Source organism: Gymnodraco acuticeps, unplaced genomic scaffold, assembly GCF_902827175.1.
Source record: "Gymnodraco acuticeps unplaced genomic scaffold, fGymAcu1.1, whole genome shotgun sequence".
Lineage (NCBI taxonomy): Eukaryota > Metazoa > Chordata > Actinopteri > Perciformes > Bathydraconidae > Gymnodraco > Gymnodraco acuticeps.
Genome location: NW_022990100.1, coordinates 1,557 through 15,491, shown reverse-complemented (window position 1 = coordinate 15,491; position 13,935 = coordinate 1,557). Strand labels below are relative to the sequence as shown.

The 13,935-nt window shown below is 38.7% G+C and overlaps 2 protein-coding genes across 3 annotated transcripts in view; both read right to left on the bottom strand.

Annotated features, from left to right (window-relative positions):
* Positions 1-4,712, bottom strand: part of LOC117546251 — a 34,507-nt gene extending 29,795 nt beyond the window's left edge. Inside the window, exons 1-2 of the mRNA XM_034216411.1 lie at positions 4,473-4,712; positions 243-366 (exon numbers count right to left, since the gene is read on the bottom strand). Of these exons, the coding sequence (XP_034072302.1) occupies positions 243-366 (124 nt within the window). The 5' untranslated portion in view covers positions 4,473-4,712. The remainder of the gene's footprint in view (positions 1-242; positions 367-4,472) is intronic.
* A 951-nt stretch (positions 4,713-5,663) lies between these two features.
* On the bottom strand, positions 5,664-10,261 carry dtd2 (D-aminoacyl-tRNA deacylase 2). Of its 2 annotated transcripts, none has more exons than XM_034216418.1 (4): positions 10,056-10,261; positions 8,139-8,257; positions 7,304-7,373; positions 5,664-6,239 (listed from the first exon to the last, which is right to left on the bottom strand). In XM_034216418.1, exons 1-4 carry the CDS (start codon positions 10,246-10,248, stop codon positions 5,932-5,934), a joined length of 690 nt encoding a protein of 229 aa, XP_034072309.1. In that variant the 5' UTR covers positions 10,249-10,261; the 3' UTR covers positions 5,664-5,931. The 2 variants fall into 2 exon arrangements, with proteins under 2 accessions (XP_034072309.1, XP_034072310.1); XM_034216419.1 differs by having other exon boundaries at positions 10,063-10,094.
* Positions 10,262-13,935: the final 3,674 nt, after the last annotated feature.

Here is a 13,935-nt window from a genome sequence, read left to right as displayed (position 1 = left end):
CTACCGGAGCCTCCGCCATGGAGCATCGGCACAATAAAACAGATACAATAGTGCAAGTAAATACAAATAAAATAGAATATAATAGAAATAGTGCAAGAAATTGGAATATTGATTTATAAATATAAGTTTCAAACAGATGAATGTTATGGATGTTCTTTCAAAAGGTGTTTAACAGTCTGATGGCCTGAGGGATGAAATGAAGCAATTCAGTGTAAACTTGTGAGTGTTTTGCTCTAAATGACCTTTAAAGATGAACTTCTTGCTGGCAGCTTTGGTGACTTTCTTGCAGCTCTTTGTAGCGTCTGCAGGAAACTTTCCGTGTTTCACAAAAAGCTCCACATTATTCAACAAGTCGAAAGAAGGCATCTGTGAGGGAAGAAACAAATACAACAAATCAATGATTAACCTCTTCAACTCATATGCAATCACAAAATAAATCCAATTCTCTACTTTAAAGAGTCCTCTCCTGCTGATGTTCAGGTGTATATCAGTATGTAGTGTCTCTACTTTAAAGAGTCCTCTCCTGCTGATGTTCAGGTGTATATCAGTATGTAGTGTCTCTACTTTAAAGAGTCCTCTCCTGCTGATGTTCAGGTGTATATCAGTATGTAGTGTCTCTACTTTAAAGAGTTCCTCCTCCTGCTGATGTTCAGGTGTATATCAGTATGTAGTGTCTCTACTTTAAAGAGTCCTCTCCTGCTGATGTTCAGGTGTATATCAGTATGTAGTGTCTCTACTTGAAAGAGTCCTCTCCTGCTGATGTTCAGGTGTATATCAGTATGTAGTGTCTCTACTTTAAAGAGTCCTCTCCTGCTGATGTTCAGGTGTATATCAGTATGTAGTGTCTCTCTACTTTAAAGAGTCCTCCTGCTGATGTTCAGGTGTATATCAGTATGTAGTCTCTCTACTTTAAAGAGTCCTCCTGCTGATGTTCAGGTGTATATCAGTATGTAGTCTCTCTACTTTAAAGAGTCCTCCTGCTGATGTTCAGGTGTATATCAGTGTGTAGTGTCTCTACTTTAAAGAGTCCTCTCCTGCTGATGTTCAGGTGTATATCAGTATGTAGTGTCTCTACTTTAAAGAGTCCTCTCCTGCTGATGTTCAGGTGTATATCAGTATGTAGTGTCTCTCTACTTTAAAGAGTCCTCCTGCTGATGTTCAGGTGTATATCAGTATGTAGTCTCTCTACTTTAAAGAGTCCTCCTGCTGATGTTCAGGTGTATATCAGTGTGTAGTGTCTCTACTTTAAAGAGTCCTCTCCTGCTGATGTTCAGGTGTATATCAGTATGTAGTGTCCTCTACTTTAAAGAGTCCTCTCCTGCTGATGTTCAGGTGTATATCAGTATGTAGTGTCTCTACTTTAAAGAGTCCTCTCCTGCTGATGTTCAGGTGTATATCAGTGTGTAGTGTCTCTACTTTAAAGAGTCCTCTCCTGCTGATGTTCAGGTGTATAGTCAGTATGCAGTGTCTCTACTTTAAAGAGTCCTCTCCTGCTGATGTTCAGGTGTATATCAGTATGTAGTGTCTCTACTTTAAAGAGTCCTCTCCTGCTGATGTTCAGGTGTATATCAGTATGTAGTGTCTCTACTTTAAAGAGTCCTCTCCTGCTGATGTTCAGGTGTATATCAGTATGTAGTGTCTTTCTACTTTAAAGAGTCCTCCTGCTGATGTTCAGGTGTATATCAGTATGTAGTCTCTCTACTTTAAAGAGTCCTCCTGCTGATGTTCAGGTGTATATCAGTGTGTAGTGTCTCTACTTTAAAGAGTCCTCTCCTGCTGATGTTCAGGTGTATATCAGTATGTAGTGTCTCTACTTTAAAGAGTCCTCTCCTGCTGATGTTCAGGTGTATATCAGTATGTAGTGTCTCTACTTTAAAGAGTCCTCTCCTGCTGATGTTCAGGTGTATATCAGTGTGTAGTGTCTCTACTTTAAAGAGTCCTCTCCTGCTGATGTTCAGGTGTATATCAGTATGCAGTGTCTCTACTTTAAAGAGTCCTCTCCTGCTGATGTTCAGGTGTATATCAGTATGTAGTGTCTCTACTTTAAAGAGTCCTCTCCTGCTGATGTTCAGGTGTATATCAGTATGTAGTGTCTCTAACTTTAAAGAGTCCTCTCCTGCTGATGTTCAGGTGTATATCAGTATGTAGTGTCTCTACTTTAAAGAGTCCTCTCCTGCTGATGTTCAGGTGTATATCAGCATGTAGTGTCTCTACTTTAAAGAGTCCCTCTCCTGCTGATGTTCAGGTGTATATCAGTATGTAGTGTCTCTACTTTAAAGAGTCCTCTCCTGCTGATGTTCAGGTGTATATCAGTATGTAGTGTCTCTACTTTAAAGAGTCCTCCTGCTGATGTTCAGGTGTATATCAGTGTGTAGTGTCTCTACTTTAAAGAGTCCTCTCCTGCTGATGTTCAGGTGTATATCAGTATGTAGTGTCTCTACTTTAAAGAGTCCTCTCCTGCTGATGTTCAGGTGTATATCAGTATGTAGTGTCTCTACTTTAAAGAGTCCTCTCCTGCTGATGTTCAGGTGTATATCAGTGTGTAGTGTCTCTACTTTAAAGAGTCCTCTCCTGCTGATGTTCAGGTGTATATCAGTATGCAGTGTCTCTACTTTAAAGAGTCCTCTCCTGCTGATGTTCAGGTGTATATCAGTATGTAGTGTCTCTACTTTAAAGAGTCCTCTCCTGCTGATGTTCAGGTGTATATCAGTATGTAGTGTCTCTACTTTAAAGAAGCCTCTCCTGCTGATGTTCAGGTGTATATCAGTATGTAGTGTCTCTACTTTAAAGAGTCCTCTCCTGCTGATGTTCAGGTGTATATCAGTATGTAGTGTCTCTACTTTAAAGAGTCCTCTCCTGCTGATGTTCAGGTGTATATCAGTATGTAGTGTCCTCTACTTTAAAGAGTCCTCTCCTGCTGATGTTCAGGTGTATATCAGCATGTAGTGTCTCTACTTTAAAGAGTCCTCTCCTGCTGATGTTCAGGTGTATATCAGTATGTAGTGTCTCTATTTTAAAGAGTCCTCTCCTGCTGATGTTCAGGTGTATATCAGTATGTAGTGTCTCTACTTTAAAGAGTCCTCTCCTGCTGATGTTCAGGTGTATATCAGCATGTAGTGTCTCTACTTTAAAGAGTCCTCTCCTGCTGATGTGCAGGTGTATATCAGTATGTAGTGTCTCTACTTTAAAGAGTCCTCTCCTGCTGATGTTCAGGTGTATATCAGTATGTAGTGTCTCTACTTTAAGAGTCCTCTCCTGCTGATGTTCAGGTGTATATCAGTATGTAGTGTCTCTACTTTAAAGAGTCCTCTCCTGCTGATGTTCAGGTGTATATCAGTATGTAGTGTCTCTACTTTAAAGAGTCCTCTCCTGCTGATGTTCAGGTGTATATCAGTATGTAGTGTCTCTACTTTAAAGAGTCCTCTCCTGCTGATGTTCAGGTGTATATCAGTATGTGGTGTCTCTATTTTAAAGAGTCCTCTCCTGCTGATGTTCAGGTGTATATCAGTATGTAGTGTCTCTACTTTAAAGAGTCCTCTCCTGCTGATGTTCAGGTGTATATCAGTATGTAGTGTCTCTACTTTAAAGAGTCCTCTCCTGCTGATGTTCAGGTGTATATCAGTATGTAGTGTCTCTACTTTAAAGAGTCCTCTCCTGCTGATGTTCAGGTGTATATCAGTATGTAGTGTCTCTACTTTAAAGAGTCCTCTCCTGCTGATGTTCAGGTGTATATCAGTATGTAGTGTCTCTACTTTAAAGAGTCCTCTCCTGCTGATGTGGGAGGAAAGAAGAGGTTTTTACTGTGTGACGGAAACAGAGAACTGTTTCTCTTCAAATGTTCTTCAAGGTTTCTTTAATGTTCATATTTCTCTACTTCAGTGGCGGTTCTAGACCAATTTGACTGGGGGGGCAGTTATTTTCTGAGGGGGGCACAATAAATGCAGGACGAAAAAGAGAACTCGACAGTATGAAGTAATTGCGCATAAGAAAACAATGCAATACAGTTATTGGTATTTGTTTCAGTACACTTATTTATTTCAGATAGATCTTATAGTTATTACTGTTAGCTTCAGCTTAAGTTATAGTGCAATGTTTGCACTAACACCATATTTATATAAAAATAAAGGCAATGAACAGTTACATCTCTACTTTACATAAGGGTGTCTGCACAATCTCACATTACAGCAACAAAATCCTGCGGTTTTTGGCAAACCGAGAACCAGAAAATATACATTAAAAAAAAAAAAAAAAGATTGTTAGGGGGGCCACAAGGAGGTCAGAGGTCAGTGTTAGGGGGGCACTGGCCCCCCTAGAAACGCCCCTGCTCTACTTTAAAGAGTCCACTCCTGCTGACGTTCAGGTGTATATCAGTATGTAGTGTCTCTACTTTAAAGAGTCCTCTCCTTAAAGCGTCTTTGAGCATTAGGAAAAGCGCTATAAAAATCCCATGTATTATTATTATTGTTTCTCACCTTCACGTTAGCACATTCTGCTTCCGGTAAACAGAAATCCTCGTTACACCAGCGGTCACGTTGAACAGAAACGCAGCTCTAAACGCGTTGTTATTCCACTCTAATGTTCCCACAAACAACTTGGATTACTTCGCTTTGTCTAAATGTACTTTTAAAATCTCTAAAGTATTATATTTCAGTACAAACGAGAGGCTAAATGTGCCTCTGGTGGTTCGCTAGTTTAAGTTAGCATCAGCTACCTTGTTACATGTTCCGGTGGGGACCCTTTCAAAATAAGTATCACAGCTTCATGATTATGATTTTAATGTATATGTTTTACATTATTTGAATACTAAACACATCGAAATCATGCATTTTATAAGTGTAGCTGTTAAATGTTTAGGTGTAAAAGCCTGCTTTTACAGTGCCTTCTCTATTTACATGCTTTTATTTTGTACCAAATGTAATGAACCGGAAGCTACATTATCTAATTTTCCTGCTCACTTGACAGGAGGTTGTAAACGCTGCTGTCACCAAACAACTTCTGAGTGCTGTTCATTTTCATCTTCCTTCCCTGAAACACAGCAGAGCGCCCCCTGTCGGCCTGGAGCAGACACTGCACCCTCTGGCTCATTAAAGAACACTTTTATTATTATATTCTTTGCAGTTTTGTATTATACTTAACCAGAGATGTAAAGTAACTAAGCAGATTTACTCAAGTACTGTACTTAAGAGGTACTTGTACTTTACTTGAGTATTTCCATTTTATGCTACTGTGTACTTCTACTCCACTACAGTTCAGAGGTAAATGGTGTACTTCTACTTGTAACAGAGTATTCCTACACTCTGGTACTTCTACTTTAACTCAATGCAGGATCTAAGTACTTCTACTTTTAACTCAAGTACAAGACCTGAGTACTCCTACTTTTACTACAAGATCTGAGTACTTCTACTTTTACTACAAGACCTGAGTACTTCTACTTTTACTACAAGACCTGAGTACTTCTACTTTTACTACAAGACCTGAGTACTTCTACTTAACTTTGTGGGGAATTACATAAAAAACATATTATTATCACATAACCACAACTCAAATATAAATACACATAGCGCTGAAACTAACAATTATTTTGTATTATCTGAGATCAGTCTCTAGATTCATTGTTTGTCCTAAAACACGTCAGAAAACAGTGAAATGTCCATTCAAGTATCTCCAAGTCATTACATAATCATTTTTACTATAACATCAAACAGAGACAAGCAGGGAAAGTCCATATTTGAGGCAGAAAACCGCATTTTATGCAATTTTTCTGCATCAACTGCATCACTCAATATACAAAATAGTAGCACTTTTTTTTTCTGATGATCAAGTTATTGTGCCGCTCTCGACCCATATAGTCTCATCCACTGGTTCCAGCCTGTTGGTAGATACTCAGACACTAACTAAGGCTCTAAATGTCACAATCAAAGCTTCATTTCCTCAGAACTCCATCAGGTGAGTGTACGGTCCGTTTGTGTCCATGTTCAGCACTTGTCTGTTTCCGTACGTCCCGTGTTTCACCGTCACTTCCTCTGAAGTCACTTCCTTCTCACACAGAGACACGAAGGCGTCGTACAGTCGCTTCCCGTCCTCTTTGCCGATGTTGTTGTGGTACTGCATGGCTCGACCTTTGACCTTTCCTCCCAGCGTGGCCTGAGGGACGATCAGCACACTGCCGGGGAGATCCAGCACCGACACCATCTTTCCCGAGACGGACTCACACAGACGCAGATTCAGGAGGGAGGACACTGGGGGGGGAGGAGAGTATTTACACCTGATATATTAAGGGATTTATAGAGAAAGTGCAGAGCAGGAAGGGTTAGAATCTGAATCAGGGTTTTAACCAATTAGATGTTCACGTAGAATGACTTTTCCGTGGTATCTAGGTGCATAACAATCAGTATAATGATAGAAAAGATACAAAAACAAGTCAACCATCAATAGAAAACATACAGACAAATATGAATAATATCAGATCTAAATACAGATGTGCAGAGATGGGAGGCTGTGTTAGTCGCTTTGGGAAAAAGCATCTCACAGGTGACATGTGGTGCAATGTGAATGAGATAATGAAGCACATTAGGCGCGTTCACACCGCAGTACTTTTCCCACTTTAGTTCCGAAATGTTGCGTTCACACCAAAAAGAGCCAGAACTCAAATTAGTTCATGAGAACCTTTTTACCCCTTTTCCGTCCCTGCTAGAGAGCAGGGACTTTCGTGGGAGAAAAAGGTTCCTATGTCTGATTGGCTGGGCGGATTGCAAACCACGCCCCGTAAAACTCCAAAAAAGTTTTGTGAAGCCGCCATTTTATTTGCTCGCATTAGCATTATTAGCATTAGCATTAGCCCTGCGCAGAAACGCAGAGAGACTAACTTATGGCAACACAAAATAAAACATGGGAGCGGCGGAGATGAGGAGGTGTCGGCGTTCTGGCAATTTACTCTGAAGGCTTCAGTAGAAGCTGCTGGGAGACCCAGCCGCTTCTACTGAAGCGTTCCCCAACTCCGGGGACTTCCGGCCGGGGACTTCGGGTGGCAGTATACGCCGTGAAGTGGTTTGCGGCCTGCCAGTAAACCCAAAGCAGAAGAAGAAGAAGTGAGGTCAGCGGCTTCATTTGCCTAATCCTCCCTCAGGGACTTATTCCAGTGTGAACGCGATCTGTACTTTCATGAGAACTAAAGAGTTCTGATGAACTAAGTTCTCATGAACCTTTGTGGGAAAAGTACTGTGGTGTGAATGCGCCTAATGAACCAAATATAAAGCATGATGTTAGTGTCATATGTGGGTCAAAGGTTTAAAATGTCACCCACTCATTTTGGGCAGGATGTCGTCTGTGGCTCCTTTAAAGAAGCAGATGTAGATCACCATTCCTCTGTCGATCTGGAGAGAGGAAAGACACAGCTGTTAAATGTCAACAATGGACAGCCTTACACTTGTTTATGTATTTGTTGTTCTAACTATGGAATACCACCGGTTCTTTATTACACCCGAACCATTCACAGCCCAAATCATCTATTCTAGCTCATGCAGAATTCGGCAGGGATATTTACTTTCTCTCATCTCCTTGTTTTATACCTCTACCTGTAGCAAGCATCCTAATTAAAAACCTTCTTTATGGAATTTAAAATAAATCGTTTGTCTGCCCTTAAACTTTGGTCTTTGTATCTGAGTACTTCTACTTTTACTCAAGTACAAGATCTGAGTACTTCTACTTTTACTCAAGTACAAGATCTGAGTACTTCTACTTTTACTCAAGTACAAGATCTGAGTACTTCTACTTTTACTCAAGTACAATATCTGAGTACTTCTACTTTTACTCAAGTACACGATCTGAGTACTTCTACTTTTACTCAAGTACAAGATCTGAGTACTTCTACTTTTACTCAAGTACAAGATCTGAGTACTTCTACTTTTACTCAAGATCTGAGTACTTCTACTTTTACTCAATATCTGAGTACTTCTACTTTTACTGAAGATCTGAGTACTTTTACTCAAGTACTAGATCTGAGTCCCTTCTCTGCCCTGGGACTTTGGTTAATGTGCTTCATGTTTGTTTCTCATATGTTCCCTTCCTTTACTTTTACAAATGCATTAATTAAACTAATCAGATGAACATCCCAACACACACCTGTCACCTGTGCTCACCTGGACAAACTGAGCCTCTTCTTGCTCCTCTTCTGGTTTCACCTGCAGTTTTGCCCGCAGACACTGCTGCAGCAGCGCGAGACCTCCAGAAGCAGAAACAGCGCGTGCCTCCGTCATCTCTGGATATAAACACTGTATTATTATGATAGACTTGAGAGAACTAGAGAAGTGTCGAGTGAATGGAAACGAGAAACCATCAGAAACTCATGCAACATGCTTCCGCGCAAACGTCCACTAAAGCGGGTCCAAGCTGCGCATTCTTTTTGCAGTTTTTGTATTTCTCATGACCCTCTTTCTCTCGACGTCTCTCCTAGTTATTTTATCATTTGGATATTTTTACGTTATCTGTTTTTTAAGTAAAACCATATTAAACCCTATTAAATTCACTTTTACCTGGACACAAAACAATGTAAAAATAGTAAACAAATCAGATGCAAGCTTATATCTGTAAAAGGACAAATAGATAATAGATGATAAATATATATTGTGCAAACATTCAGCAGTTAAAGAAGAGCGGTTCGAAGTATGAATGTCATTTCAATAGTGAAATTATCAAATTAAGATTAAGATAATATTGAAATTGGATGGATTATTTAATGAAAATCAGATTTGTCAACTCCGTAACTGATTAATGTATTGATAATGCAAGTATCATCAACTACAGAGAAGTACATTCATTGTATATGAACATTGAAAAAGTCAACATTAATAAAAATATCAGCAAAGAAATAAACTACACACATAACACGCATGCGCAGTTGCCGCAAGCTTGACTCGCACTAAGCTAGCTAGCTGTGTAGCATCGAAACAGCTAAACATGTCTCAGTTGAGTTACAGCCGACTGTCTCATTTTCTGAGAATATCCGCTAATAAACTGACCGTTTCACGAACCGGGACAGAGATAAAACCGGGACCTGCGTGCTGTGTGCAGTTCACTCGCTGCCAGGTAAGATTACTGTCAATTATATCGATGTGTTAGCTGCGTTAGCTAAAGGCTACATGCTAACGTCAAGCTAGACAGAAAGCACGAAGAACAAGACCGGAAGCTTTTAAAATAAAAAAATATGATTGAATGTCACCAAATGTGTATTTGTATTTGATTGAATGTATTGTTTGACACATGTTAATTAGAAGTCATGCACTTTTACTTTGATATGTTCATTCATTGTAACGCTGTAGAACATATTTACAACCGGAAGTGTTTATGTATTATGTTTGTATTCATTCTGACTTGATCACTGCTGCTCAAATCCTTTTTAAACAAACATCCCATAATGATACTTTAACATTAGCAATACAACATGAGCAGTTAATTAAAGTATTAACATATAAACTGATGATTCAAGTGTCTAGTTTTCCTAACCAGATCTGGAATAGACGCCTTTTTATCTTCATGTCAGCAAATCATAACAACCTAATAACCTCTCCAACAGCATCCTCTGGGACTCCAAGCATGCTCTGACAGAGAATATGAACTGCTACCAGCTAATGGAGATTCAATAAAGTCAGCCTGAAGCATCCTTTGTGCTCCAGTCAGTCCTCTCAGTAACACACACACACACACACACACACACACACACACACACACACACACACACACACACCACACACACACACACACACACACACACACACACACACACACACACACACACACACGCACACACACACACACTAAAGTCAGCCTGAAGCATCCTTTTGTGCTCCAGTCAGTAAACACAGAGCTGAGTCCAGATCAGATGCACGCTGAAGGCTCTTTGAGCAGCTCTCACTGATCCTGCTGTGATGTTCAATGTTTGTTTCTCATGTGTTGTGTCTTGATGTTTGTGTGTTGATGTTACACATGGAGCTGCTGGGATGCAAGGAGCATTTCAGACTTGATCTGATCACTAAAGTATTATCGTATGTTATTCTCACCGTGTACCTGTGTGTGTCTCTCCCAGCGGGCGGTGGACAGTAAGGCGTTACAGGAGAGGCAGAAGCAGCAGATGGCGAAAGGTCTCCCCAAACAGAAGCCCATCACGGGGGTCAAGCAGGTCGTCGTGGTGGCTTCAGGGAAAGGTGGCGTCGGCAAATCCACCACCGCAGGTACAGCATCCAGTGTCATCATTAGTCTTCTGTTTTGTTCTGGTAAATGGCAGATGTAGCCAGAGAGGGCAAAAGTACACACTTCCTTTACTCAAGTAGAAGTACAGATACTCGTGTTTAAAAATACTCTGGTAAAAGTAGAAGTACTGACTAAACTTCTTTACTCAAGTCAAAGTAAAGAGGCTTTGAAATGTACTTCAGTAAAAAGTACCCATAACTAGCAGCTGCTTTAAAGAGTACCTGACCTCCCTTTATATTAATAGAACAATGATGTCATTGTTAGCTAATGAATGTTTCCATGCTGAACAACGGCAACAAGACAACGTTTCCATTGGTCCCTCTTCTTTAGAGAAGACCAGGAAATGATGGATACACGGATCGTGTTCAAATCAATAGGCACGCAATGACTCTAAAGAATAATGATCACGCATCAAACACACATTCAGACTAAAGGAACCAGCTGTTTGGGAAATGAGAGAAGTAGAAAGTACAAGTATTTGAGTTCAACATGTAAGAAGTAGAAAGTACAGGTATTTGAGTTCAACATGTAAGAAGTAGAAAGTACAGGTATTTGAGTTCAACATGTGAGAAGTAGAAAGTACAGGTATTTGACTTTCAACATGTAAGAAGTAGAAAGTACAGGTATTTGAGTTCAACATGTAAGAAGTAGAAAGTACAGGTATTTGAGTTCAACATGTAAGAAGTAGAAAGTACAGGTATTTGAGTTCAACATGTAAGAAGTAGAAAGTACAGGTATTTGAGTTCAACATGTAGAGTAGAAAGTACAGGTATTTGAGTTCAACATGTAAGAAGTAGAAAGTACAAGTATTTGAGTTCAACATGTAAGAAGTAGAAAGTACAGGTATTTGAGTTCAACATGTAAGAAGTAGAAAGTACAGGTATTTGAGTTCAACATGTAAGAAGTAGAAAGTACAGGTATTTGAGTTCAACATGTAAGAAGTAGAAAGTACAGGTATTTGAGTTCAACATGTAAGAAGTAGAAAGTACAGGTATTTGAGTTCAACATGTTAGAAGTAGAAAGTACAGGTATTTGGGTTCAACATGTAAGAAGTAGAAAGTACAGGTATTTGAGTTCAACATGTAAGAAGTAGAAAGTACAGGTATTTGAGTTCAACATGTAAGAAGTAGAAAGTACAGGTATTTGAGTTCAACATGTGAGAAGTAGAAAGTACAGGTATTTGAGTTCAACATGAGAGAAGTAGAAAGTACAGGTATTTGGGTTCAACATGAGAGAAGTAGAAAGTACAGGTATTTGAGTTCAACATGTAAGAAGTAGAAAGTACAGGTATTTGAGTTCAACATGTAAGAAGTAGAAAGTACAGGTATTTGAGTTCAACATGTAAGAAGTAGAAAGTACAGGTATTTGAGTTCAACATGTAAGAAGTAGAAAGTACAAGTATTTGAGTTCAACATGTAAGAAGTAGAAAGTACAGGTATTTGAGTTCAACATGTAAGAAGTAGAAAGTACAGGTATTTGTGTTCAACATGTGAGAAGTAGAAAGTACAGGTATTTGAGTTCAACATGAGAGAAGTAGAAAGTACAGGTATTTGGGTTCAACATGAGAGAAGTAGAAAGTACAGGTATTTGGGTTCAACATGAGAGAAGTAGAAAGTACAGGTATTTGGGTTCAACATGAGAGAAGTAGAAAGTACAGGTATTTGAGTTCAACATGTAAGAAGTAGAAAGTACAGGTATTTGAGTTCAACATGAGAGAAGTAGAAAGTACAGGTATTTGGGTTCAACATGTAAGAAGTAGAAAGTTCAGGTATTTGAGTTCAACATGAGAGAAGTAGAAAGTACAGGTATTTGGGTTCAACATGTAAGAAGTAGAAAGTTCAGGTATTTGAGTTCAACATGAGAGAAGTAGAAAGTACAGGTATTTGTGTTCAAAATGTAAGAAGTAGAAAGTACAGGTATTTGAGTTCAACATGTAAGAAGTAGAAAGTTCAGGTATTTGAGTTCAACATGAGAGAAGTAGAAAGTACAGGTATTTGTGTTCAAAATGTAAGAAGTAGAAAGTTCAGGTATTTGTGTTCAACATGTAAGAAGTAGAAAGTACAGGTATTTGGGTTCAACATGTAAGAAGTAGAAAGTACAGGTATTTGGGTTCAACATGTAAGAAGTAGAAAGTACAGGTATTTGGGTTCAACATGTAAGAAGTAGAAAGTACAGGTATTTGAGTTCAACATGTAAGAAGTAGAAAGTACAGGTATTTGTGTTCAACATGTAAGAAGTAGAAAGTACAGGTATTTGTGTTCAACATGTAAGAAGTAGAAAGTACAAGTATTTGTGTTCAACATGTGAGAAGTAGAAAGTACAGGTATTTGAGTTCAACATGTGAGAAGTAGAAAGTACAGGTATTTGAGTTCAACATGTGAGAAGTAAAAAGTACAAGTATTTGAGTTCAACATGTGAGAAGTAGAAAGTACAGGTATTTGTGTTCAACATGTAAGAAGTAGAAAGTACAGGTATTTGAGTTCAACATGTAAGAAGTAGAAAGTACAGGTATTTGAGTTCAACATGTAAGAAGTAGAAAGTACAGGTATTTGAGTTCAACATGTGAGAAGTAGAAAGTACAGGTATTTGAGTTCAACATGAGAGAAGTAGAAAGTACAAGTATTGAGTTCAACATGTAAGAAGTAGAAAGTACAGGTATTGTGTTCAACATGTAAGAAGTAGAAAGTACAGGTATTTGAGTTCAACATGTAAGAAGTAGAAAGTACAGTATTTGAGTTCAACATGAGAGAAGTAGAAAGTACAAGTATTTGAGTTCAACATGTAAGAAGTAGAAAGTACAGGTATTGAGTTCAACATGTGAGAAGTAGAAAGTACAGGTATTTGAGTTCAACATGTGAGAAGTAGAAAGTACAGGTATTTGAGTTCAACATGTGAGAAGTAGAAAGTACAGGTATTTGAGTTCAACATGTGAGAAGTAGAAAGTACAGGTATTTGAGTTCAACATGTAAGAAGTAGAAAGTACAGGTATTTGAGTTCAAAATGTAAGAAGTAGAAAGTACAGGTATTTGAGTTCAACATGAGAGAAGTAGAAAGTACAAGTATTTGAGTTCAACATGTAAGAAGTAGAAAGTACAGGTATTTGAGTTCAACATGTGAGAAGTAGAAAGTACAGGTATTTGAGTTCAACATGTGAGAAGTAGAAAGTACAGGTATTTGAGTTCAACATGAGAGAAGTAGAAAGTACAGGTATTTGGGTTAAACATGTAAGAAGTAGAAAGTACAGGTATTTGGGTTCAACATGTAAGAAGTAGAAAGTACAGGTATTTGAGTTCAACATGTGAGAAGTAGAAAGTACAGGTATTTGGGTTCAACATGTAAGAAGTAGAAAGTACAGGTATTTGAGTTCAACATGAGAGAAGTAGAAAGTACAGGTATTTGTGTTCAACATGTGAGAAGTAGAAAGTACATGTATTTGGGTTCAACATGTAAGAAGTAGAAAGTACAAGTATTTGTGTTCAACATGTGAGAAGTAGAAAGTACAGGTATTTGTGTTCAACATGTGAGAAGTAGAAAGTACATGTATTTGGGTTCAACATGTAAGAAGTAGAAAGTACAGGTATTTGAGTTCAACATGTGAGAAGTAGAAAGTACAGGTATTTGGGTTCAACATGTAAGAAGTAGAAAGTACAGGTATTTGAGTTCAACATGAGAGAAGTAGAAAGTACAGGT

Excerpts from the sequence above, each read along its gene's own strand:
- dtd2 (XM_034216418.1), bottom strand. The coding sequence starts at position 10,248 with ATGATGACACTGGATGCTGTACCTGCGGTGGTGGATTTGCCGACGCCA. Across the intron at positions 8,258-10,055 it reads GAGACACACACAGGTACACG|AGATGACGGAGGCACGCGCT; the intron begins GTGAGAATAACA and ends GTTTATATCCAG. Across the intron at positions 7,374-8,138 it reads AAGAGGCTCAGTTTGTCCAG|ATCGACAGAGGAATGGTGAT; the intron begins GTGAGCACAGGT and ends TCCTCTCTCCAG.